This window comes from Plasmodium yoelii, assembly GCF_900002385.2.
Source record: "Plasmodium yoelii strain 17X genome assembly, chromosome: 9".
NCBI lineage: Eukaryota > Apicomplexa > Aconoidasida > Haemosporida > Plasmodiidae > Plasmodium > Plasmodium yoelii.
Genome location: NC_036181.2, coordinates 1,980,922 through 2,008,903, shown reverse-complemented (window position 1 = coordinate 2,008,903; position 27,982 = coordinate 1,980,922). Strand labels below are relative to the sequence as shown.

General features: G+C 21.1%; 8 protein-coding genes across 8 annotated transcripts; 1 reads left to right on the top strand and 7 right to left on the bottom strand.

Moving 5' to 3' along the window:
- PY17X_0951501 (PIR protein) lies at positions 1-1,956 on the bottom strand (the record flags this gene model as incomplete). Its single annotated transcript, XM_034637539.1, has 3 exons — positions 1-504; positions 593-1,834; positions 1,942-1,956. 3 exons carry the CDS (start codon positions 1,954-1,956, stop codon positions 1-3), a joined length of 1,761 nt encoding a protein of 586 aa, XP_034493491.1.
- Positions 1,957-5,185: 3,229 nt separating this feature from the next.
- Positions 5,186-6,301, bottom strand: PY17X_0951401 (PIR protein; the record flags this gene model as incomplete). Its single annotated transcript, XM_022956662.1, has 3 exons — positions 5,186-5,278; positions 5,367-6,158; positions 6,287-6,301. 3 exons carry the CDS (start codon positions 6,299-6,301, stop codon positions 5,186-5,188), a joined length of 900 nt encoding a protein of 299 aa, XP_022811013.1.
- A 2,257-nt stretch (positions 6,302-8,558) lies between these two features.
- Positions 8,559-9,761, bottom strand: PY17X_0951301 (uncharacterized protein; the record flags this gene model as incomplete). The annotated part of the gene is made up of 3 exons (XM_724935.3): positions 8,559-8,645; positions 8,734-9,609; positions 9,747-9,761. The coding sequence occupies 3 exons, from the start codon at positions 9,759-9,761 to the stop codon at positions 8,559-8,561; spliced, it is 978 nt and encodes a 325-aa protein (XP_730028.3).
- Positions 9,762-12,063: 2,302 nt separating this feature from the next.
- PY17X_0951201 (PIR protein) lies at positions 12,064-13,119 on the bottom strand (the record flags this gene model as incomplete). The annotated part of the gene is made up of 3 exons (XM_022955292.1): positions 12,064-12,153; positions 12,239-12,985; positions 13,105-13,119. 3 exons carry the CDS (start codon positions 13,117-13,119, stop codon positions 12,064-12,066), a joined length of 852 nt encoding a protein of 283 aa, XP_022813093.1.
- Positions 13,120-16,202: 3,083 nt separating this feature from the next.
- Positions 16,203-17,610, top strand: PY17X_0951101 (fam-a protein; the record flags this gene model as incomplete). The annotated part of the gene is made up of 6 exons (XM_022955294.1): positions 16,203-16,357; positions 16,497-16,743; positions 16,832-16,901; positions 17,023-17,132; positions 17,211-17,444; positions 17,587-17,610. 6 exons carry the CDS (start codon positions 16,203-16,205, stop codon positions 17,608-17,610), a joined length of 840 nt encoding a protein of 279 aa, XP_022813094.1.
- A 918-nt stretch (positions 17,611-18,528) lies between these two features.
- PY17X_0951001 (PIR protein) lies at positions 18,529-19,649 on the bottom strand (the record flags this gene model as incomplete). Its single annotated transcript, XM_022955295.1, has 3 exons — positions 18,529-18,594; positions 18,684-19,529; positions 19,635-19,649. The coding sequence occupies 3 exons, from the start codon at positions 19,647-19,649 to the stop codon at positions 18,529-18,531; spliced, it is 927 nt and encodes a 308-aa protein (XP_022813095.1).
- A 2,284-nt stretch (positions 19,650-21,933) lies between these two features.
- PY17X_0950901 (uncharacterized protein) lies at positions 21,934-23,044 on the bottom strand (the record flags this gene model as incomplete). The annotated part of the gene is made up of 3 exons (XM_719381.2): positions 21,934-22,020; positions 22,110-22,895; positions 23,030-23,044. The coding sequence occupies 3 exons, from the start codon at positions 23,042-23,044 to the stop codon at positions 21,934-21,936; spliced, it is 888 nt and encodes a 295-aa protein (XP_724474.2).
- A 2,560-nt stretch (positions 23,045-25,604) lies between these two features.
- On the bottom strand, positions 25,605-26,707 carry PY17X_0950801 (PIR protein; the record flags this gene model as incomplete). Its single annotated transcript, XM_022957762.1, has 3 exons — positions 25,605-25,670; positions 25,775-26,557; positions 26,693-26,707. The coding sequence occupies 3 exons, from the start codon at positions 26,705-26,707 to the stop codon at positions 25,605-25,607; spliced, it is 864 nt and encodes a 287-aa protein (XP_022810667.1).
- Between the last annotated feature and the right edge of the window lie 1,275 nt (positions 26,708-27,982).

The window sequence follows — 27,982 nt, the reverse complement described above, 5'->3', positions numbered from 1 at the left end:
TTATTCTAAAGAATCGCCTTTTCTTTTATAAAGATAAAAAATAAACAACAAAAATAAAATTATAAATGGTACAGGATCGGCCTTCATAAGTTTATATATATTTAATAATGGATATTTTCCCCAATAAGTGGAATTTATAAAATCCTTAGTCTGTTTTTTTTTAGATGAATTTATAATTATTTCCACTTTTTTCTTTCGATCATTTGAGTTTATAAACTGTTTATCCTGTTTTTTGGGAGTAGATGAATTTATAAATTGTTTATCCTGTTTTTTGGGAGTAGATGAATTTATAAATTGTTTATCCTGTTTTTTTGGAGTAGATGAATTGGTAAGCTTTTTATCCTGTTTGTTTTGACTAGATAAATTTATAGTTATTTTCATTTGTTTTTTTCGATCAGTTGGGTTTATAACTTCTTCTGTTGTTTCATTTGTATCAAACATATTTATAGCCTTTTTCATCTTTTTTTTTTTCTTTGATTTCTTTCTCCATCCAAATGGCAAATACTAACATAAAATTATGAAAAACATATAATATTTTATAGTGAGGAAATATTTTAAAAATTGTATACTTCACAATTTTCTTTTTATTTACCTTGTACATAATAGCTAAAGCAATGGGTATTAAAATAATTAAAATTGAAAATCCCATGTTCTTGTATACGTTGAATGGATTATCACCCATTTCGGTTGTTCCATCTCTTGCTACATTGGATACTGGAATTTCGTGTTCAGTCGCTGATCTTGACAATGTTATTTGAGATGCTTCGCAACCCTTTTGATCAGAATCTCCTTTTTCAGATAGACTTTCTTGAGATGATGGTGGATTACTCCCTTGGTCTTTTTCCTCAGATATACAATTATTTGGTGCATAAGTTTCTATTGCTTTTTTAAGTTCTTTATTCACATGATTAATCGTGTTACCAGCAAAATTTTTTAATTTACCGTAAAAATCTTCTAACGTTGGGAACACATTTTCATATAAGCTATTTCCAATATTAGTAAACATTTTACTAAAAAATAAACTATAAAATTCAAATGCACTTTTTAAATCTATATTTCTCGAGGTATCTTTCCCTTTCTCTAAATCCTTTTGTGTCTTCACTTCATTGAACGCCACACCTATAACTTTCGATGAACTTTTTGCTTCTTTACCTAATTCCTCACAAGTTTTTATTCCTGCTATCTCTATAATTTCTGGAAAATTTTTTTTGGTATCATTATCTTTTTTAAATTTCTCATAAGCATTTTTTAAAGTCACCAATACATTACAATAATATTCATCTTCAAAAAATTTTTTTTTTTTTAAAACAAGTTGTATGTATAGTTTTATCCAATCATTAACAAATTTTGAAAAATTGGAGCAATTTGAAGGATCGGTGGTATGTTTAGTAATTGCATTACACAACTCATTAAGTAACCCATAAAGTTTACGCATTCTATGAATTTCAAGATTCATTAGTTTGCGGTTTTTATTGATTTTATCATGATATAGTTGATACTTTTTACTATTTCGTATAAACGTGACATGAAAATCTCCTACGCTTCCGTAGCTCCCTTTTTTAATTAGTTTCATTTTATTACTTAACCATAGCATAACATACGTGATATATTCGTTATTTTTATTTTCATATTCTATATTTTTATTCAAAACGGATAATTTATGAAGTAACATTATAGTAACAGCGTTAACTACTTCACCGATAGTATTACATTCTCTTTTCCATGGTTTCTTGTTAGTTCGACAATAATAATTGTATTTATTAGAAGTTTTATGATCCTTCTCGAAATCAAAACCATCAGGCAAAATTTGATCAACAAATTTAAATGCTTCACACTAAGAAAATATTATAAAAATTAATGAAATATTATGAAATTTAAGTTAATTTATAAACAATGCAAAAACAACAAAATAAAATTCATTTTATTAAAAAATGTATATACCACATGGGAACTCATTATGCTGGATTTTATTTTTAATCTGTAAAAAAATTGTCATAATATTATTGTGTACATAAGGAATGTATTATAATAAAATATGTTATCCGGTTAATGGTCTTCTATATAATTAATATATATATTTAAAGAGGTTCTATTAGTTTTAATACTAAATTAACATGCTATAATAATAGTATTAAAAAGGTATTTAATTTTTATTTATGACAATCACTAAATTTCCTTAAGAGGTTATTTGTTTAACATTTTTATCATATCTATATATAATACATTTTATACGTAATACAACTTTTTTAAATAATATCTTGAATAACTATATTCCACAAATTCATGGAATCTCGTAAAAAAAATAGATTAAATTTGTTTCATATAATAATATATTTATATTATAGGTTTACACATGAAAATAAATATATATTCGCTACTTTTTTAATAAGGAAGTTTCAAAAGTTATTTTAATTTATTTTATTATTTGAATGTCAAATATTTATATATGTTATTATTCTATATTGGATGTTGCATTTTTTAATATCATATCTAATAATATAAAACAAATTACTTATTTAGATTACAATATTTATAGAATAGGTTAACACTACTACTTTTCTAAATATATTATATGTAGTTCGTATTTATAATATATAATAACTTTATTTATACTAAAATGTGCTTTATTAAATAATTTTAGATGTATCTTTTTAAAACTTGGATAATATAAAAACTAATTTTAATTTACAAAAGAATCTATATGAAATTCTTTTCATGTAGTTTACTTAAATTTTATAGGTTTATAATTTTAACATTTGCTTTTTATTTAGTGGCGATAATAAATTTTTAGAAACATTATGTGAATTTCCCATGATAGTGCACATTTCTACTTATAATATAAACATATTATATACTACATATTTTATAATAAACCATTTAGTTCAATATAGAAAAACTATATTTTTAAGAAAACTATAGAATCATTAATAAAATTCATATTATTTTTTTGATGTTGTTAATTCTAATATTATCCCATTAAACAAATACTTAATTAAAGGCTATAATATTCATTTGATATTTTGTGCATACAATTTTAATCTTATCTCCCGTATAATAATATATATGACTACTGTATATCCATGTGATAGAATTAAATAAACATAATACATTAATCTAATATTAGTATTGTTGTTACTAATGATATATCACTGTTTACTACAATGAAATAATTAATGCACTCAAGAGGAATAATTTAAACCAATTAATAATTTTCATTGTTTCAGTGTTTTAAAATATAACATTTTAAAAAATGTATTATCTCGTAAAAACATTATATTTAAAATATATATTTATAAGTTTCTGTATATATAATAATCTAATATAAATATTATTAGTTCAAAAAAAATAATTACTATCTATTTTTTCGATATATTTTATATTAATATTTAATTATATGAATTTTTCACAATATAACAATATTTCAATATTAGTTATTGTAAAATATTTTATTATTTTATATGTATGTCATATAATAACAACGATATTCTATCTATCATATTATTTATAATTATTAGAACAAAATATGATATTAACTATTTTAAATGTAATATATTTTATACATTTCATAATTCATATATCCTTAAAACTATGGAGTTTAAAATGTAATGGCGACTAATATAATAGTATACCTTTATAGTAAATAAATTAATGGGTAGAAAACTATTTCTATAATTTAAATTTAAAACTTTAGCATAAAATGAAACTATATATAATAAAAAATTAAGATAATATACATATATCTATATTTATTTTTTTATTAATATGCATATTTTTATTGATTATTAAAAATGTTAGATGCATAAAATCCCTTTTGTAGATAACGTTGTATTGTCGATTCTCGATCGACATTTTATGAATATATATTACTACAGTTCGGTTGTTAAAACACAATTTAAATCTAAATAAATATGACACAAATAATAAGTTTTACTAAATAAATATTTTCACAAAATATAGAAATGCATTATATATTATGATGTCCACAATTCAATATAACTCTTGATTAACAAGTCTTATATAATAAGCAATTATGATATAGGATAATATGAATTCATATATATTCAATATCTATATTAATATATACAATATAAATATTTTACTTTACCCATATTATATCTCTATAAACACTCAATTATATATGTTATAACTCATGAAAAAAATGTTACACAACCTCTTTCACATTAATGACTATGCTCCTTTGGGTGGTGCATATTGGGGCATATTTTGATATTAAACATACAAGTATAGTATATATATTTAATCACCATTTATAGATAAATAAATGATCACATTATAAACAGATTAATAAAAATATAACCCTAACCCAAAGCATAAATTTCATAGAACAAAACTATAACTTATAATACAGAACCCTGACCCAAAATATGAGTTCTCCAAAATGCAACTCTAAACCTCAGCATAGCTTATAATTTTATTAATAAGTGCGTTTAAATTATTCCATTCAAATTCATTCTTCCATAACTCCATTTATCATTCGGTTCAGGTGTTACTGAGGAAGGAAATAATTTATTATGATTTCCTTCCAATTCCATTCCATCTCCCCCAGTTTCTTATATTATGCATTGTTAATATTTAAATCAACGTTTTCTTTTAGGATCAAATCGATACTTTGGAATAATCTTTCTACATCTATTTCAATATTCAACCGATTGACCCATAAACCATTAACACAAAATTAACAATAAAATACAAAAATGCATAATATAGTTCAACACATTTACCATTGAGTTGTATTAACACAAATCCAATTCTTATAATTTATCAAAATATATTTCTTTATTGCTCCTTTTCATCCTCATTTTTTCTTACATATTTAGACTTAATATAAATATTAAAAACTACAGCTTATTCTATACATATTTTTAATAACTTTTTTACTATATATATATTTAAAACAAACCTTTAAACTAATAAATATTATCAAATTATAAAAAATTAAGTAAAATACAATACTTAATCCCAATATGGGTCCCACAACATAAAAACTATATAAAAATTATGCAAAAACTGTACAAACATATAACATTATATTTAACTGGTTATATTATTTAATTATTCTTATAAACCACAAAATTATGGTCAAAATTACTTATTTCAAAATAGACAAATTCTTAAAATATATCAACCATTATTACTATTCATGGAATAATCACTGCTCTTCGAATCATATATCAATGGTCCATTCCTTCTTCATTTTTTTTAGTTTTTTCCTTAAATATTGCTTTTTAAATCGATTCCGAAATCCAGATAACGAATACTAATATAAAATGTTAAGAAACGTATGATTTGTTTATTACTGTTTCTATATATATAATGAAATTTTTTTTTTAATTTCTTATTATTACCTTATAATAAATTCCTATAAAAACTATTATTATACCAAAAATCAATAAAAGTATATAAAAATTGTTTTCTATCAAGAAAATTAATGATGAAAATCCATATATTGGCATATAAATCTTTGTTTTTATCGATGGCAAGGATGAACTATTGTTATTTTTCTTTTTTAAATTATCATAATCATTTGATAAAGTATATAAAATATATAATATTTTACGATATAAACCATTTTTAGTAATATTAGAATCACTGATAACTCCTTCATAGTTTTTAACAAACCCATTTGCAGCTTTCTCACATTGATCGCAATTTGGGACGTGTCCAGCATCGGTAACATGCATATTACATAATGATGTTAATGCATCATATAATTTAGATATAATGCTCTTATCCATACTTAAAAAATAATCATTTCTATCTATAAGATCCTTATAATTTTTATAAGCAGTAACACCTTCTATACCCTTTTTATAGCTCTCGTCACTGTTTATATATTTATTATAAAATTCATTTATACTTTTTTCTCCATTTATGGTTTTGTTTAACGTATAACTTAACCATATCATAATGTATTCAACAATATTGATGTTACTTTTTGCATTAGATTTAAAATTATCAGAATCCTTAAAGAATTCATCAAACAAAAATAAACATCCAGCATTAATTTTTCCGAGATTACTATTACAACTATCATTAGTACAATACTTATCGAAATTTTTTCCACTATTAAAATAATGGCTTCCTCCTGTGTCCAAATGATCGGAAATCGAGGTCCTTACAGTATAGAGCAATTGACACTAAGAAAAAATTTAAAAACATTATTATAAATGTGCATTATTGAAAATTTTATTAAAGTTTAATGATATTTATATATAATACAATATCAAAAAATGTAAAGGAAAACATTATTAAAAAATCCATATACCATATACCTATCCATTGTGATGAAATTTTATTTTTGATTTATAAATTGAGTAAAAGCATGATGTTTTATATACACTGCATCAAATATGTGACATAAATACTTTAACCCTATATATAACAACTGTCTGTAGTTAAATATATTAAAAGTTTTTCAGTAATTAATATAAAATAATATTATTACTAAAGAAATGATGCATTCCTGGTTTATGATAATTAGCTAATTCACCTTAAATACAGGGTTGTTTAATACATTTTTTATAATATGTATATAAATTTATACATAAAATTATTATTCTTAATACCTTTCGGTATAATTCTATCACAAACTTATAGTAGCATTGTAATGAGTTTAAAATATATTTTCTTATACATATGCCTTAATAAAGAAAATAAACAATATCATATTTTTTGTTTTAATAAATGGCATCCAAAAACTAATATACTGCACAAATCGGAATAATTGAGAAATATATTATTGCTATAATCCTTAAAAGCATATAAATATTATTTAATAAGATTGATTAAATTTTTATATACTTGTTTCTTATAAAATATAATATATTTTCTCAAAAATTATAGTATTTTCAAATTAATTTATGTTACTTCTCTATGCAAATTATATAAATTGATATTATTTTTAATAAATATAGATAAATTAAAAAAAAATTTTAATGCATTAAATAATTTTTTTTATTCGTATATACTTCAACTTATATGTATACCTTATTGGGAAATTTATATTTTATTTTACGCATAATTTCCATTCTTTAAAACAATTAGCACTTAACCCATACTTAGTATGCTATTTATAATCTTAAATACGTCTTTGAAAGCATATCGTTTTTAAAATAATGCTGAGTAAATATATAACACATAAATAACTATTGATGGAATTTTAAAGTATAATAAAAAAATATTTGTAAATAGGTTATTATGTTGCCCTTTAAGAGGAGAAAGATAAGATATATTTTCTCTTTTAATATATAAATTTATGTAAATATTCGCTAAATTTTATGAATTGTCCATTTTTATCTTATATATTCTACTACTATAGTTATCAGTGTATACGCATTCAAATAAATTGTTAAAAATTCTATATTTTATTAATTATATGGTAAAATAATGATAATATAAAACGCGTTAATATGGAATTTAACATGAATTGAGTCTTTAGCATTTTCTTTATTTATCCAGTTTTTTATAATATAAAACCACATATCCCAAATTGGACCTTTAACAAATGTATAAAAATGATACCTTTATAATGTATTATGTGTCTTTTTGATAAAATTAATATTTAATTGTATAAAGTTCCCGCAATAAAACAACATTTCAATATTAATTATTGGTATTTTATTAGATTATATGTATAGTCATATAATAATAACACATTTTATCTATCACATTTATAATTATTAGAACTATAACATTAAATTTTATTAATATACTTATGCTTTTTCAAATAACTACTTATAATATATTCCCAATTTATATATACCTCAAAATATAAAGTTTAAAAATTAATAGTGATTAATCTATTATTATACCTTATGATAAATAAATTATGGCATATAAATCAATTTCTATTAATACAAATGTAAAATACAAAAGAATAGTAGCTACAATTAAAACTTAAAAAATATTAGAAGCATAATAATATCTATAAACAACGTTATATTGTCGATATATATCAACCTATACTTTATCACTATCTATTATATATCCCCTCCTTAATTAACAATAACAATATGCCCATATAATGCACAACTATTCAAAATCATCTTATAATTCCTACCCATCCTCACATATAATGTTATTATTACAACATATATTCCCGTAATATAATTTAAATCAAAATAACTTTTACTAAATAAAATCTTTCATCAAACAAACAAATCCATTGTATATTATAATCTCCATAATTCAATATAGCCCTGATTAACAAGTTTTATATAATAGACAATTATCATATACCATAATATCACCATTTTATGATATATATAATTCAATATAACCCTAAACCATGGAACATTGGAAACCCTTTATCAACATTTACAAACCCCAAATATTATCAAATTATAAAAAGTTACTCAAAATTAAATGCAATATAACACTTAACCCAAATATGGGTTCTATAAACACAAACTCAACCCCGACCCACAACATAAAAACTATATAAAAATTGTGCAAAAATTACTTCCTAATAGACAGTTTCCTAAAATATATAAATCATTATTATTGTTCCTAAATTGTCACTCTCTTCGAATCATATATTAATGGTTCATTCTCTTCTTTATATTTTTTAGCTTTTCTCTTAAATGTTGTTTTTGAGATCGTTTCCGTAATATAAATAACGAACACTAATGTAAAATGTTAAGAAGTGTACGATTTTTTTGTTAACGTTTGCATATATTTAATGAAAATAATTTTTAAATTCTTATTATTTACCTTATAAAAAATTCCCAAAAAGATTGTCATTGCACTGAATATTGATAAAGCTAGAATTAATTTTTTTACTATCGACAAGCTTGATGATGTAACACCAGAATTTTGTACAGAATCATGTTCAGAATGATCTTCATAACTTTGTACGTGATTTTGTTTTATTTTTATCGTTGGAATCGATGGAATACCCATACAACTATTATCATCATAGTCCTTTTTAAAACTATCATAATCAGTTGATAAAGTAGACCATATTTGACTATATGAACTGTTTCTAGTAGCACTAGAATTTTCATTAAGTTTTTTAAATTTGCCAACAATGTCATTTGCATATCCCAAATATTTCGAGCATTCTAGAGTTTTTTCATTAAATTCATCATGCATTTTACATAATAATTTAAATGCTTCAAAAAATTTAGATATATCTTCAAAATGAATGTTCAACAAATCCATATTTTTAACTATGATTTCCTTAAAATTATTATATCCCGTTTTTTTTTTTAATTTATTACTACAATCATCATCACCATTTGTACAATTAGTATAATTCTCATTTTTTTCTATATTAGTATAAAAATCATTTAGGTTGGTTCCTTCATCTTTCTTTAGGTTTAACTTATAATTTAACCATATCATAATGTATATAATAAACGATTCAACCTGGTCATTACTTAAATCATCAATCCCTTTAGCAATATTTTCATTGAGTAACCATAAGCATACAGCATTTATTTTATCGAGTTCAGTCTTACATTCTGTTTCCCCTGATTCTTCATCACGGCAGTATCTAGCAACATTCGTTATATTATCAAAATTACTTCCATCACCAATCTTTGATTCATCAGGATAATGTTGAATTACTACATTAAATTTTTCACACTAAGAAAGAATTTATAAAAGTATAATAAAAATATATGTTAATGAAACTCTTATAAAATAAAATTTAATGAATTTTATAGATAATATGACATCGAAAAATATAAGGAAAAGCAAATTTTATTAAAAAATGCATATACCAGGGGGTAATCCATTGTGATTTTATTTTGTTTATAATATGTAAATTATGTAACATAATATTGTTTTATATATTTTACGCTTAATAAATGACAAAATAATTGAAGTCTAATATAAAATCGTTTGTGTTTAAATAAATTCCTATCATTTTTAATATTAATTTAAAGGTAATTTGGAACAATATAATAGTTTTATGGAACTTAAATTCCCATAAATTAAGGTTATTTTCTGCATTATAGGTTATATGTATATATGTTTACACATAAAATTACTATCCTTAATAAAACTCATATGGACATTATTATAAAAATTAACATTGTAGTGAATTTATAATATATTTTCTTTTACATATGCTTTAACATAGAAAATAAACAACATCATATCTTTTGTTTTAATAAATGGTGTCTCAAAATGAATATACTGAAAAAATCGAAACAATTAAGAAATCCATTATTACTATAATGTTTAAAAGTATATAAATAGTCATTTTTTAAAATATATTAAATATTTACATTATTGTTTCTTATAATATATAATATAGTTTTTTCTAAAATTATAGTATCTTCAAATTAAGTTACATGCTCCATTTTCTATGAAAATTACATAAATTTATATTGTTTTTAATGAATAAAGATAAATTCATAATCCATTTTAATGAGTCCAATAACTTGATTTTTATTCCTACATATTCCAATTTAGAAATATACCTTATTAGATAATTTTATTATATATTTTCCCATCTTTTCCATTCTTTAAAACAACAATTAGCACTGAGCCCGTATTTATAAGCTTAAATAAGTCTTTGAATCTATATTATTTTTAAAATAATACATAGTAAATGTTAAAAATTTATTATGCCTTTCTATTAATATTAAACATTAAAATATAAATAAGTATTGATGGGAGTTTTAAAGTATAATAGAAAAATATGTGTATTAGGTTGTTATATTGCCCTTTAAGAGGAGAGAGATAAGATATATTTGCTCTTTTAATATATATATTTAGATAAATATTTGTTAAATGTTTTCATAGCTCATTTTTGTTTTATGTATTCTACTGCTATATTTATCGATGTATATACATTCAGATAATTTATTAAAAATTCTATACTTTATTAATTTTACGATAAAACAATGCTATTTTAGATTAAAAAAAATGATGATTCACTAAATAATGATAATATAATATGTGTTAATATGGAACAATAAAAAGGCATTTAACGTTAATTAGTCTTTAACCTTTTCTCCATTGCCCATATTTTTAAAATATAAAACTACAAATCCCAAATTGGATCTTTAACAAAATATATAACATTGATACGTTTATAATGTATTATTCTGTGTCTTTTCGATAAAATTAATATATAATTATATGAAGATTTTACAATATAACAATATTTCAATATTAGTTATTGGTAGAGTATTTGATTAGATGTATAGTCATATAATAACAACGCTATTCTATCTATCAAATTATAACATTATATTTTATTAATATTCTTATATTCAAATATATTAACTATTTTAAAATATCATTTATTTATACCTCAAAATATTAAGTTTAAAAATTAATAGTGATTAATATAATGTTCTACCTTTATGATAAGCTAAAGCGTACAAATCAACTTCTATTAATACAAGAAGATAATATTAACTGCAATTACAACTTCAAAAAATGTTAGGAGCATAATAATATTTTATAGACAATGTTATATTGTTCAACCTCGATCAATATACCATACGTCTATATTTTATGATTATATATTATCACAGTTCAGTTTGATAAAATGATTTAGATTAAAATAAATATGATACAAATAAATATGATACAAATAATATGTTTTACCAAATAAAATGTTTCATCAAATAAAAAACATGTTGTGTTATACATAATTTGATATAACCATAGATTAAACAAATTTATATAATAGACAAATATGATGTAGCATAATATGAATTCACATATAATCAATATCTATATTAATATATACAATATAGACATTTTTTTTAATTATATTAAATCAGAATGAACACTTATTATACTTTATGAAAAAATGTAATGTGACCCTTTTCATATTAATGGAAGTACCCTTTGCGGTTGCATATTTGGACTTCTCATTATTAAACATACAGAATGAAACATATATTTAATTAGTATTCAAATTATAAAAAATTAAATGCAATATAATACTTAACCCTAAACATGGGTTCCACAACATAAAAACTATATAACAATTATGCAAAATTATTTCCAAATAAACAGCTTCTTAGCATATATCAATCATTATTACTATTCCTGAAATAGTCATTACTCTTCGAATCATATATCAATTAACCATTTTCTTCTTAATGATTTTAGCTTTCTTCTTAAACGTTTTTTAACTTTTTTCCGAAATCCAAATAACGAATACTAATATAAAATGTTAAGAAGTAAATGATTTTTTTGTTAATGTTTGCATATATATAATGTTTTTTTTTATTTCCTTATTATTTACCTTATAAGAAACTCCCAATAAAATTGATGCTGCAACAAATATAATTGCAATTTTAATTAGTGTATTTTTTGTTACTGAACTTCGTGGACAAGCTACAAGTGATGAGACATAACCACACTTAACACTATTATATTTCTCTTTAAATTTATCATAATCATTTGATAAATTATACCATAGTCGTGAATAAGAACTTCCTTTAGAAATATCCAAAGTATTTTTAACTTTTTCACATTTTTCAAAAAATTCTCCAACATTTTCTAAACATGGCATGCATTTGTTGTTTGCATCAACTTCAATATACATTTTACATAATGATTTAAATGGATCATAAAAATTAGATATATCTTTAATATTCATATTCATCGATTTTATTTTATTTTTTATAACATCATCATTAATCTTATTACTACCACTATTAGTAGCTATATGCTCATTATATTTACTATTTTTTATTATATTTTCAGTATAAAAATCGTACAATTTGGTCGTTCCATTTTGTGTTTTTTGATTTAGTTTATAACTTAACCATAAAATAGCATATTCAGCAAGTTTATCATTCTCTAATTTTTCATGATTATCAATACCATTAAATAAAGTTACCAATGCTATAAAAGTAGAAATAACTTTTTTGACATCAGTATCACAGTTATTATCAGGGCAATAATCCTTAGAATAACCAATAGAATTATATCCTCCCGGGATTTTCGGATCATTAACAAAATTATCAATCGCACCAATTATATCACACTACGAATATATTTTACGAATTAAACAAAAAATGTATTAATATAAATGTTACTAAAATTAAAATTAATATAATTTGTAGGAATGCAACATACGAATAATATAATAAAAAATATATATACCACTTTATAAGACATAATGAAATTCTGTTATAATTTGGAGATTATGCGGGGTGATGTTGTTTATATATATTGCATAGAATATATGGTATATTTACTCATGATATTTACATATCAATTATCTTTCATTAGACATATTATTCTTAATTTTAACTTCATATAAAATAATAATATATTAATATTACTAAAATATTATACTCATTTTATGGCACTTAGCTAAATTACCTTAGATAGAAGGTTGCTTATACACTTTTGCCATATATATGATGCATTTTATACAAAAAAACAATTCTTACTAACATTTGGTATAACTATATTATAAAAATGGATATACTTTTATAATGAATCTAAAAAATGTATACTATACATATGCTTTAATACAGAACACAAACAACGTCCTAAAACTTAAATACTGCACACATATAAAAAATTAAGAAAGCTATTATTAGAATCCTTAAAGTATATAAATAGTCATTTTTTAAAATATATTAAATATTTACATGATTGTTTCTTATAATATATAATATGCTTTTTTCTAAAATTATAGCATTCTCAAATTTAGTTACATGCACCGTTTTCTATGCATATTATATAAATTTATATTATTTGTATTTAATATAGATAAATTAAAAAATAATTTTAATGCGTTAAATAACTTTATTTTTATTCTTACACATTCCGTTTTATAAATATAATATATTGGGTAATTTTATAATATATTTCCCCATCTTTTCCATTCTTTAAAACAACAATTAGCACTGAACCCGTATTTATAAGCCTAAATAAGTCTTTGAATGTAAATTTATTTTAAAATAATACTTAGTAAATATTAAATATATAACATATAAATACCTACTGATGAATTTTAAAGTATAATAGAAAACTATATATATTAGGTTTTTATATTACCCTTTAGTAGGAGAGAGATAAGATATATTTTCTCTTTTAATATATAAATTTATGTAAATATTCGTACATTTTATGGATTGTCCATTTTTATCTTATATATTATATTTTTATAGTTATTAATGCATATACATTCAAATAATTTATTGAAAATTCTATATTTTATTAATTCTATGATAACATACTGTTGTTTGTAATTAAATACGATTCACTAAACATTGATAGTATAATATCCATTAATATGGAATAATAAAATGACATTTAACATGAATTGAGTCTTTAACCTTTTCTCCATTCCTCATATTTTTAGAATATAAAACCATATATCCCAAAGTGGATCTTTAACAAAATATATAACATTGATACCTTTATAATGCATTATTATGTCTTTTCGATAATATTAATGTTTAATTATATGAAGGTTTCACAATGAAATAACATTTCAATATTAGTTTATATGTATAAGCATATAATAATAACGCATTTTGTCTATCATATTATTTATAATAACTAGAACTATAACATTAAATTTTATTAATATACTTATATTTTTTCAATTTACCATTTATAATATATTTCCAATTTATATATACACCATATCATTAAAACTTACAAATTAATAGTGATTAATCTACTATTATACCTTTATGAAAATAAATTAAAGCGTACAAATAAACTTCTATTAATACAAGAAGAGAATAGTAACTACAATTAAAACTTCAAAAATGTTAGAAGCATACTAATATCTATAGACAACGTTATATTACCGATATATATCAACCTATATTTTATCACTATCTATTATATGTCCACAATGTCATTAATTAACACTAACAATATGCTCATATAATGCACGGGAATATTCAAAATTATAACTTTTACTAAATAAATCTGTTCACCAAACAAAGAAATGCACTGTATATTATAATGTGGATAATTCAATATAGCCCCTGATTAACAAGTTTCATATAATAGACAATTATCATATACCATAATATCACTTCATATATAACCAATATTTATATATCTAATATACTATTTTAATAATTTTAATCATTTTAAATCTATATATTATACTTTATCAAAAATATATTATCACATATTTCATATTAATCACACTATCCCTTTTTTCCTTCTATATTTACACATCATCTCCAGATTAAACATACAAAATCATAAATATATTTAATTATACAAATTTAGTCATAATATATTTAATTATAAAAAATGTAATTACAATATCCCAGAACCATAAACATAACCTTGATCCATAATACATGAACACCTCGACATCAAGAATATTATAATTAAAAAACAAATTAATTACATTATATATTTCTTGACTTTACAACTTTATGTTTCATTATTTTATTTCATATTTTATTTCATACTTTATTTGTATCTTTTTTAAATTTACATATTCACTGTTTTACTATTAAAAGGGAATTTATAATTTGTATTCAATTATAAAAAGGTATGGTTGTCAACATTGCTACCAATAAATAATTTTTATAAAATTAACAATTTTGCTCCAAAAATTTTATTTAGTAAAATTTTTACTAAAAGTGATAAAAAAAAACACAGATTGTTTGATTCTCATAATATAAATTTTATCATACTACTATTATGATGAGGCGAAAAATGTTGTTATTATAATAGTATTAGTAATATTAGAATTAACTGCATTCCTCATATTAAATTAATTGTTTAATATAATATTTATAGTACTATGATCTTTTATTTATTAATGTAAGTATATGTACTTCCATACGTAATGAACTGTTCTATAAATTTTAAATTGAGTTTGATCAATTATAAAATTTGTGTATTAATAATGCTATATATTAAAAATATCACTTATATAATTAAAGTTATTTATTTTTAGATATTATGATATTGTGAATCATTACATTTCTGATATTCATTATTTATGAAAGATTCTGTTATTAATGTTGTTTTGTGGTTGAATTATTTAAATAAAACATATATTAAACTTATCAATCTGATAAAAGTACCCAAATTTGTTGTTTAAATAATAATTTGTATTTTTTAAAATAAATATTTGTTTTTTATGCTTTATTGGAAAAAATGATTAGCTTCAATTTTAATTATACTTGTACATATTTACGAGTTGTTAATTTTTAATTAAAAAAATACTAGTATATATTTTAATATTTTGTTTGTAAAGTTCCAAAATGAATAAGTTTTATATTCAAATTTTTTTTTTTCTTTTAACCATCTCCCTATGTGTAAATAATAAAACCCTTGCAACGGAGCTTTCTCCAAAAACATATACAAAATACAAATCAAAAAAATTTACAATATTCAAATCAAAAAAATCATATCCTGCGTAAGAAAATACAACAATATATATAATATATATTATATATTTCATTATGAAAATATTAAATGTATGTCTTTGCAACAATGTTATAATATAAATACAATAACTTTATTTTTGTACACATTAAAAATATGGTCATTTTTAGCAAAGATATTACAGAAGAAATATATCAAAAAAACAAGCACCTATTATATACCGATCCCGAAGAAACTATAAACGCGTGCAGATTTATGACAGAAGCTTTAACACATTTAGAACATCATGCTACAAGTAAAGATGATTATGTATTATATGGTAGAAATTCTGTTTACTATATGTTTTTTTATAAAAAAAAACATCGAGGTCATACAAATGTTAAAAAAATTGAATATATAGTTGATGATCCGAATATGGTATCAATTAACGAACACCATTAAAAGTTATAAACCAAATTCAAATTAAAAAATTATTATAATATTTATTTCTCTTTACTTCCATTAGTATAATGGATTAATAAACAGGTTTTGGAATCCCGACAGTAGCAATTTTTTGTATACAGGCTCGGTTAAAAGTATACAAAACATAAATAATTACCCAAATTAACATATTATTTTTACTATTTATTCTTTCTCACATCTTCAAAATCATCATATTTTAATTATATATATGCAATTTTATAATATGTTTTTTAGGAAAATTTGTCCGCGTGTACAGTCGAAATTTAGTAATAATACAACAACGTTGCAAAAAATGGCCGTGGTCTCGTGAAAAATATTTTTATGCTTTAGCTGCAAAATTTAAAGTAAGCAAAAGGTTCTTTCTATTTCGTTATAAATCGTAATTCTCATATTATTCAAATACACTTTTATTAATTTTGTAGACATCAGAAAACAAAACTATGATTGCCATGGCTTCAGCAAATATAATTGATCACAACCGTAAAAATAAAAAATATTTTGAAAACAAAATAATAGAAAATGCAAATTTATTCCAAGCTGAAATTGATTCTGAAGATGATATTAGAAATGGAAAATTAATAAAAATGTTTGTTAACTTAAATGGATACATTGTTGAAAAAAAAAACAAATATATTGAAATCACCTATGTCAACTCTGTAAACGGTATACAGATTTTAATAAATAATAATTTATTTCAACCATTGTTAAAAAATATGGTTTTAAATAAGTGTACATATTTATAATTTGCAAAAAATATAAACATTTTATATAATCATCCATTTATCTTTTTTTTCTTAGAATGATGAACATGATTCCATTTAACAAAAAAATATTATTGGAAAACCTTTAGATTGTTTCCCCCCTCATAAATAAACATATATTTAAATATATTTTTCAGTACCATATATTAGAGAATTTATGTTAATAAAAATGTTTATTTCCATGAATGGTATTTATTTAAATTACCATCATAACATATTTTTTGGTTTTATGATTGTTTTGTTCTTGTCTGTTATTTGTTTATGTCTTTTAATATTATAATACATCTATATGTATTAATTTTTTGAATAATACAAATAAAACTGTTATAACTTATGAAGATCTTTCATTTAATAATTATCACCCTTTTTTGTTTACAAACATGGACATCATCTATAGGCTAAAATTTGGGGGGGTATCCCATATATTTAAACGATTTTTTATTTGTAAGTGATATTTGATTTTAATATTATTTATAGTAATGAAATTAATGAAGTGATCAGATTATTCAATACAAATGTTACATTATGTGTAATATTTTTTTATATTGCTATTTAAACCATATAATACCAATATATTTTATACAAATATATGTGAACATTATAATAAACTAACTAAAACAGTGTTTTCTTTAAAAAAAAATCATATACATTCATAGAAAAAATAAAATATAACATAAATGTAGAATGAAAATAAGCAGTTTCGTTAAATAAAAATATTCATAACATGACCATTTTATGATATATATAATTCAATATAACCCTAAACCTTTAAAACAATTCCTTAAACTAATAAATATTATAAAATTATTCAAATTAAATACAATATAATACTTAACCCTAATTCACAACATAAAAACTATATAAAAATTGTGCAAAAATTACTTCCCAATAGATAGTTTCTTAAAATATATTAATCATTATTACTATTCCTGAAATAGTATTACTCTTTGAATCACATATTAATGATCAGTTTTCTTCTTTATTTTTTTAGCCTTTCTCTTAAATATTGTTTTTGAGCTCTTTTCCGTAATACAAATAACGAACACTAATATAAAATGTTAAGAAGTGTACGATTTTTTTGTTAACGTTTGCATATATTTAATGAAAATAATTTTTAAATTTCTTATTATTTACCTTAAAAAAAATTCCCAAAAAGATTGATATTGCACTGAATATTAATAAAGCTAGAATTAATTTTTTTACTATCGACAAACTTGATGATGTAACATAACAAATCTCTTCAGAACTTAGAATATCACTTTCTTCTGCTTCTGTCGGGGTAAGGGATGGAATTTTGTTACAACCATTGTCATTACTATCACAAGAACTTTTAAAATTAATATAATCAATTGATAATGTAGACAATACTTGTTTATATGAACCGTCTTCATTAATTGTAGAATCGTCATTAAGTTCTTTATATTTTTTAACAAAATTTTTAGCATTTCCTAAAGATTCCTCAGATATTGTGCTGTTTGCATTAAGTTCAGTGTACATGTTACATAATGATTTAAATGCATCATAAATTTTAGATATATTTTTAATATTAATATTAAACATTTTCTTTCTTTTATCTATGATCTCCTTATAATTTGAATATCCTGTATTACTATTTAATAAATTACTACAATTTACACCGCCTTGTTTACAATTAATATAATGCCTATTATTTTCTATATATTTATTGTAAAAATCATTTAGATCCTTGGCTTCGTCATACGTCTTTTGATTTAGTTTATAACTTAACCATATGATAATGTATTCAACTGTACTGATATTTTTGTTATTTTTCACAAACAATTGCTCAAACAACCATAAACATCCAGCCTTAATTTTATCGATATCTGTCTTACATTCTGCTTCCTCTGATTCTACATTAGAGCAGTAATACTTAATGTTCTCTAAATTATGAATATCATTACTTGTAGATGTGTTTGATTCATCGGGTAAATATTTTCTCAATGTATCAAACTGTTCACACTAAGAAAACATTTAAAAAAGTATAATAAAAATATATGTTAATGAAATTTATAGATTATATAATATCAACAAATACAAGCAAATTTTCTTAAAAAAATTATATACCAGTTTATAATCCATTGTAATTTTATTTTGTTTATAATATGTGGATTATGTAACATCATATTATTTTTATATTTTACGCTTAATAAATGACAAAATAATTAAACTATAATGTAATATTATATGTGGTTAAGCATGTTATTATCATTTTTAACATTAATTTAAAGATAATATGGAACAATATAATAACTTTACGTTAGTTAGATAAATTATCGTGTTTTGGGGATGTTTAATACATGTTTTACCATATGTGTATAGATACAATTTTACATAAATTGTTATCCTTAATAACACTCATATGAGCATTATTATAAAAATTAAAGAAACAATGTAACGAATTAAAAATACATCTCTTATACACATACTTTAATATAGAAAACAAACAACGCCATATCTTTTGTTTTAATATACTGCAAAAATAGAAACAATTAAGAAACCCATTATTACTATAATCCTTAAAGTATATAAATAGTTATTTTTTAAAATATATTAAATACGTATATACTTGTTTCTAATACTATATACCATGTTTTATTAAAATTATAGTATTTTCAAAATAAATTGCATATACTTAAATTTATATTGTTTTTATTTAATATATATCCATTCCAATTATAGTTAACATTTTCAATAACTTTATTTTTATTCTTACACATTCCGTTTTAGAAATATACTTTATTGGGTAATTTTATAATATATTTTGTCATCCTTTCCTTAAAACAAATATTAGCACTGAACCCATATTTATAAGCTTAAATAAGTCTTTGAATGCATATTATTTTTAAAATAATGCTTAGTAAATATTAAACAAATATACCTACTGATGATATTTTAAAGTATAATATAAAACTATGTTTGATTATGTCATTATTTTACCCTATAATAGGAGAGAGATAAGATATATTAGCTCTTTAATATATATATATTTATATAAATATTATTTATGTGCTCTACATTGTTCATTCTTATCTTATATATTTTATTGTTATAATTATCAATGGATATACATTAAAATAATTCGTTAAATTTTCTATATTTTATTAATTCTATAGTAAAACAACAACAATATAATATGCGTTAATATGAATAATTAAATGATATTTAACATGAATTGAATCTTTAATCCTTTCATCATTGATTCATATTTTTATAATGTAAAATTACAAATTAAAATTGGATATTTAACAAAATATATAAATTGATACCTTTATAATGTATTATTATTTGCCTTCTCTATAAAATTAATATCAGTATTTAATTATATGAAGGTTTCACAATATAACAATATTTCAATATTAGTTATTGAATAATATTTTACCAGTTTATATGTATAGGCATATAACATTAACGTTATTCTATCTATCATATTATTTATAATTATTAGAACAAAATATGATAAAAAAAATTATTAATATACTTATATTTTATTTTTTAACTATTTTAAAATATAATTTATTTATACCTCAAAACTATAAAGTTCAAAATTAATAGTGATTAATCTAATAGTATACCTTTATAGTAAATAAATTAATGTATATATAAGTATCTCTATTATTTGAATTTAAAATATTAACATAAAATAATACTATACATAATTGTTATTTTAAAGGATAGTATACATATATCTATAATTTATTTTTTTATTAATATCCACATTTTTATTGATTATTAAAAATGTTAAATGCATAAAATGCCTTTTATAGATAACGTTGTATTGTCGAATACCGATCGACATTTTATGAATATATATTATTACAGTTCAGTTGGATAAAATGATTTGCATCTAAATAAATGTGATACAAATCATAATTTTTGCTAAATAAATTTTTCATCAAATAAAGAAACATATTATGATATGCATAATTACATATAGCTTTGGGTTATCAAGGCTTATATAATAGGCAATTGTGATAAAGCATAATATAAATTCATATACATTCAACATCTATATTAATATATACAATATAGATATTTTGTTTTAATCATATTAAATCGGCATGAACACTCAATTATATATGTTATAATTCATGAAAAAATGTTATGTACCCCTTTCATATTAATGGAAGTATCCCTTTTGGTTGGATATTTGGATTTTTTATTTCATCTTGTGATTAAACATACGGAATGAAACATATATTTAATTAGTGTTTAATTATAAAAAATGAATACAATATAATACTTAATCCTAAACCGAATATGGGTTCCACAACATAAAAACAATATAAAAACTATGATAAAAAATTACTCCCCAACAGACAGCTTCTTAACATATATTAATCATTATTAATCTTCGAATCATATATTAATGATTCATTCTCTTCTTTATATTTTTTATTTTTTCTCTTAATTTTTGTTTTTGAAATCGTTTCCGAAATCCAAATAACGAATACTAATATAAAATGTTAAAAAACGTACGATTTATTTGTTAACTTTTGCATATATTTAATGCAAATAGTTTTTAAATTCCTTATTATTTACCTTATAAGAAATTCCTAAAAGAAATGCTATTGCACCAAATATCGATAAAACTGTAAATAATTTGTTTCCTATCGACGAACTTAATGATGATTGTGCAGAAATGTCTGTTGCTATCTCTGAAGGAGATGAAATATTACCAGATTTACCTTCTTTACATTTCTCTTTTAATTTATTATAATCAGTTGATAAAGCAGATAATATTTTACTATAGGAACTATCATTAGTAATACTAGAATCTTCATTAAGTTCTTTATATTTTTTAAAAAATTCATTATCATCATCCAAATAGTTCTTGCATTTTTTATCTCCTTCCTTAAATCCATAATACATGCTACATAATGATTTAAATGGAACATAAAATTTAGACATATTTTTAATATTCATATTCTTGATATTTTTTTTATCTAAAAGATCCTTATAACTAGTATACTCCGTAAAACCTGCTATAGAATTTGTATACTTTTGATTATTTTTTATATCTGTATTATAAAAAAATTCTAGACTGTTGTTTGCTTCATTTTCTTTTAGGTTTAACATATAACTTAACCATATCATAATGTAATAAAAAATATCGTTTTTACTTTTTTCATCAAAGTTAAACGAATTAGAATCTCCAAAAAATCCACTAAGCAAATAAAAAAATCCAGCACTAATTTTTTCGAAATCACTATCACAACTATTACTACCACAATAACTATCTAAGAAATTTCCTTCTTTAATTTGATACTTTTTATCACTGGTCAATTCATCGGAAAAAAACTCCCATAGATTCTCGAACTTTTCAGACTAGGAAAAGATTTAAAAACATTTATTAGAAATGTATATTATTGAACATTTGATTAAAATGATATTTAATGATATATATATAATACATTATCAAAAAATGTAAAGGAAAATATTATTATTAACAAATCATATACCACTTTCTTATTCATTATAATGGAATCTTATTTTTGATTTCTAAATTGAATAAAATAATCCTGCTTTATATACACTGTCCCCAATATGTGACGCAAATACTTTAACCCTATATATAAAAACTGTCTGTAGTTAAGTATATTATATGTTTTTCAATAATTAAATTAATATAGAATAATAAATAATATTATTACTAAAAGAACGTTTTATTTCTTTTTGTGACAATTATTTAAATTACCTTAAATAGAGGGTTGCTTAATACATTTTTGATTAAATATAGATATGATGGATTTTATACAAAAAATTATATTCTTACTAACATCTGGTATAGCTTTATTATAAAAATGGATATACTTTTATAAATAATTTAAAGTATGTTTGAACATAGAAAAGGAATATATTTATATTTTATGTTTTAATGGTCGCCCTTCTAAAACTTAAATACTGTATATATCTAAAAAATAAAAAGTTATATTATTACTATAATCCCCAAAAGTATATAAATAGTAATTTTTTAAAATATATTAAATTTGTATATACTTTTTCTTATAATATATAATATATTTTTTCTAAAATTATAACATTTATAAAATAAGTTGCATTGTTCCTTTTTTAATTGCATATACATAATTCTAATATTATTTTTATTTAATATATATGCGTCCAATTATATTTTAACATTTTCAATAACTTTATTTTTATTCTTATATAATTAAATTTAGAAATATATCTTATTATATAATTTTATAATATATTTTGCACATCTTTCTCACGGTTTAAAACGACAATTAGCACTGAAACCGTATTTATAAGCTTAAATAAGACTGTTAATGCATATTGTTTTTATAATCATACTTATTAAATATATGACACATAAATTAGTATTGATACAAATTTTAAATTATAATAGAAAACTATATGTATTAGATTGGTATATTGCACTTTGAGGGGAGAGATAAGGGAAGTATGTTTTTTTAAGACAAGAATGTAGTCATATAAGATTTATTTATTCTACATATTTTAATTATATTTTCTACCTTTAAAACTTTCAATTAATGTACATAATAAAATTAATCATTAATAATGACTTAGAATTATTTTCTAAATATATAATTTGCTTTTATATTTTATAATAAACTATATTTTTAAGTAAACTATAGAATTATTAATATTATTTTGCTTGGTAATGTTAATTCTAATATTATCGCATGAATACATACTTAAATAAATGTTATAATATTTCATTTGATGTTTTGTGCATATAATTTTAATCTTATTACAAGTTTAATAATATATATCAACGTATTCGAATCAAATAAATTTAATGATTTGTTCGTATTTAATACGTTTATCTATTTTTATTGCTATTATTATGTTTACTGTTATATCACTGTATAGTACAATAATATAATTAATTCACTCAGGAGGAATACTTTAATCCAATTAGTATTTTTCCTTGTTTCATTGTTTTAAATTATAGTATTTATAACATATTATTTAGCAATAACAATATATTTGTGAATTTTATATATACAATAACCTAATAAAAATATTATTAATTCAAATTAAATTAATTATTACATACCATTATACTTTGCATTAATATGTAATTGTATATGTTTCACAAATTTAACATATTTCAGTTTTAGTCATTTATACAATATTATATATATATTATAACAATAACGTTAATTTTATATATCAGGTTGTTTATAAGTATTATGACAAACTATAACATTAAATTTTATTATATACTTATATTTTATTTTTTAACTATTTTAAAATATAATTATTTATACCTCAAAACTATAAAGTTTACAAATTAATAGTGATTAATCTACTATTATACCTTTATTATAAATAAATTAAAGCGTATGAAGCAACTTCTATTAATACAAGAAGATAATATTAACTACAATTACAACTTCAAAAAATGTTAGAAACATAACAATAATTTATAGATTATGTTATATTGTCGATTCTTGATCGATATTCCATGCATCTATATTTTATGATTATCTATTACTGTTCAGTTGGATAACATGATTTAAATTAAAATAAATATGATACAAATAATAAGTTTTACTAAATAAAATTTTCATCAAATAAGAAACATTGCGTTATGAAATATTCGATATAATCACTGATTAACAAATTTTATATAATAGACAATTATGATGTTGAATAATACGAATTAATATATGCAATATAGACATTTTTTTTTAATCATATTAAATCCATATGAACACTCAATTATATATATTATAACTTATAAAATATGTTATGTAACCCCTTCCACATTAATGGTTATATCCACTTTTTGGTTGCATATTTAGACTTTATATGTGATTAAACATACGGAATGATACATATATTAAATTAGTATTTAAGTTATAAAAAATTAAATGCAATGTAATACTTAGCCCTAACCCGAATATGGGTTCCAGAAACACAACCCTAACCCACAACATAAAAACAATATAAAAACTATGATCAAAAATTATTCCCCAATAGACAGTTTCTTAAAATACATCAATCTGCATACTCGGAATAATTTATTAATGATCAGTTTCTTCTTTATTTTTTTACCATTTCTCTTAAATGTTGTTTTTGAGATCGTTTCCGAAATCCAAATAACGAATACTAATATAAAAATTTTAAGAAAAGTTTGATTTTTTTGTTAATTTTTCCATATATTTAATGAAAATAATATTTAAATGTAATATTTTTAATTCCTTATTATTTACCTTATAAGCAATTCCCAAGAAAATTGGTATTGCAACTAATATCGATAAAATTGGAATTAATTTGCTTGCTATCGACGAACTTGATGTAACTTCAGAAAAATGTTCAGAAATTATTGTTTCTATATCTGGAGTGGATGGGAAATTTTTACATTCTTTTTTTAATTTATCATAATCAATTAATAAATTAATCAATACAAGAGAATAGGGGTTATCGCCAGTAATTATACAATCTATTATAATTTTTTTATATGTTTCAACAAATTGAATAGCTTTTTTGGAATATTCCTCGCAATTTGAGCTATTTGTATCAAGCTCATTATATATGTCACATAATGTATTAAATGCATCATATAATTTAGATATAATGCTCATATCCATATTTAAAATATAATAACTTATATATATAAGATCCTTATAACTATTATGACTACTAATATAATCTAGATTTTTAGTATACTTATTACCACCTTCTATATATGTATTATAAAAAATCTCTATACTGTCGTTTTCTTGAGTTTTGGTAAGGTTTAACATATAACTTAACCATATCAAAATGTATTCAACAATATAGATGTTATTTTTTGCAACATACTCAAACGCAGAAACATCCTCAAAGAATGTATCAAAAAAATATAAACATCCAGCATTAATTTTTTCGAAATCACTATCACAACTACCACCAGTACAATACTTTTTGAAATGTGTATCATCTTTAAATTGATACATTTTCTTATCGTCCAATTGATCAGGAAACCATTTCCTTACATCCTGGAACTTTTTACACTAAGAAAACATTTAAAAATAATTAATAAAAAGTGTATTATTGAAAATTTTATTAAAATAAAGTTTAATGATATTTATATATGGTCAATATCAAAAAACGTAAAGGAAATTATTATTATTAAAAAATGCATATACCACGTCCTTATCCATAGTGATGGGATTTTATTTGTAAATTGAGTAGAATCATGCTATTTATATACAATGCATCAAATATGAGACGCAAATACTTTAACCCTATATATGACAATTATCTGTAATTAAATATATTATAAGTTTTTCAATAATTAAATTAATATAGAATAATATAATAATATTATCACTAAAAAAACATTTTATTCCTTTTTATGATAATTAGCTAAATTAACTTAAATAGAGGGTTTCTTACACACTTTGCCATGTGTATATATGATGCATTTTATACAAAAAATGCTATTCTTACTAACATTTGGTATAACTTTATTATAAAAATGGATATACTTTTATAATGAATTTAAAAAATATATACATATGCTTTAATATAGAACATAAATGACGTCATAAAACTTAAATAATGCATAAATATATAAATTTAAGAAAGTTATTATTATTACAATCCTTAAAGTATATAAATAATTATTTAATAAGATAGACTAAATATTTATATACTTGTTTCTTATAATATATAATACAGTCTTTTCTAAAATAACACTTACAAAATAAGTTGAATTGTTCCATTTTCTATGCAAAATACATAATTTTATATTGTTTTTAATGAATGTAGATAAATTAAAAAATAATTTTAATGCGTTAAATAACTTTATTTTTATTCCAATATATTTCAATTTCTAAGTATCCCTTATTGGGTAATTTTATAATATATTTTACGCATAATTTCCAAGGCTTAAAACGACAATTAGCACTGAACCCGTATTTATAATCTTAAATAAGACTTTAAGTTCATATTGTTTTTAAAATAATACTTAGTAGAAATTAAATATTAGCACATAAATAACTATTATGTAAATTTTAAAGTATAATAGAAAACTATGTTTGATTATGACATTATTTTACCCTTTAATAGGAGAGAGATAAGATATATTAGTTCTTTAATATATATATTTATATAAATATTCGCTAAATATTATACATAATTTTATCTTATATATTCTACTGTTATAGTTAATGTATATCGTTCAAATAATTTATTAAAAATTCTATATTTTATTAATTCTATGGTAAAACAGCGACAATATAATATGCGTTAATATGGAATAATCAAATGGTATTTAACATGAATTGAGTCTTTAACACTTTCTCCATTGATTCATATTTTTAGAATATTAAACCACATATCTCAAATTGAATCTTTAACAGATATATAGCATTGATACCTTTATAATGTATTATTATGTGTCTTTTCGATAAAATTAATATTTAATTATATGA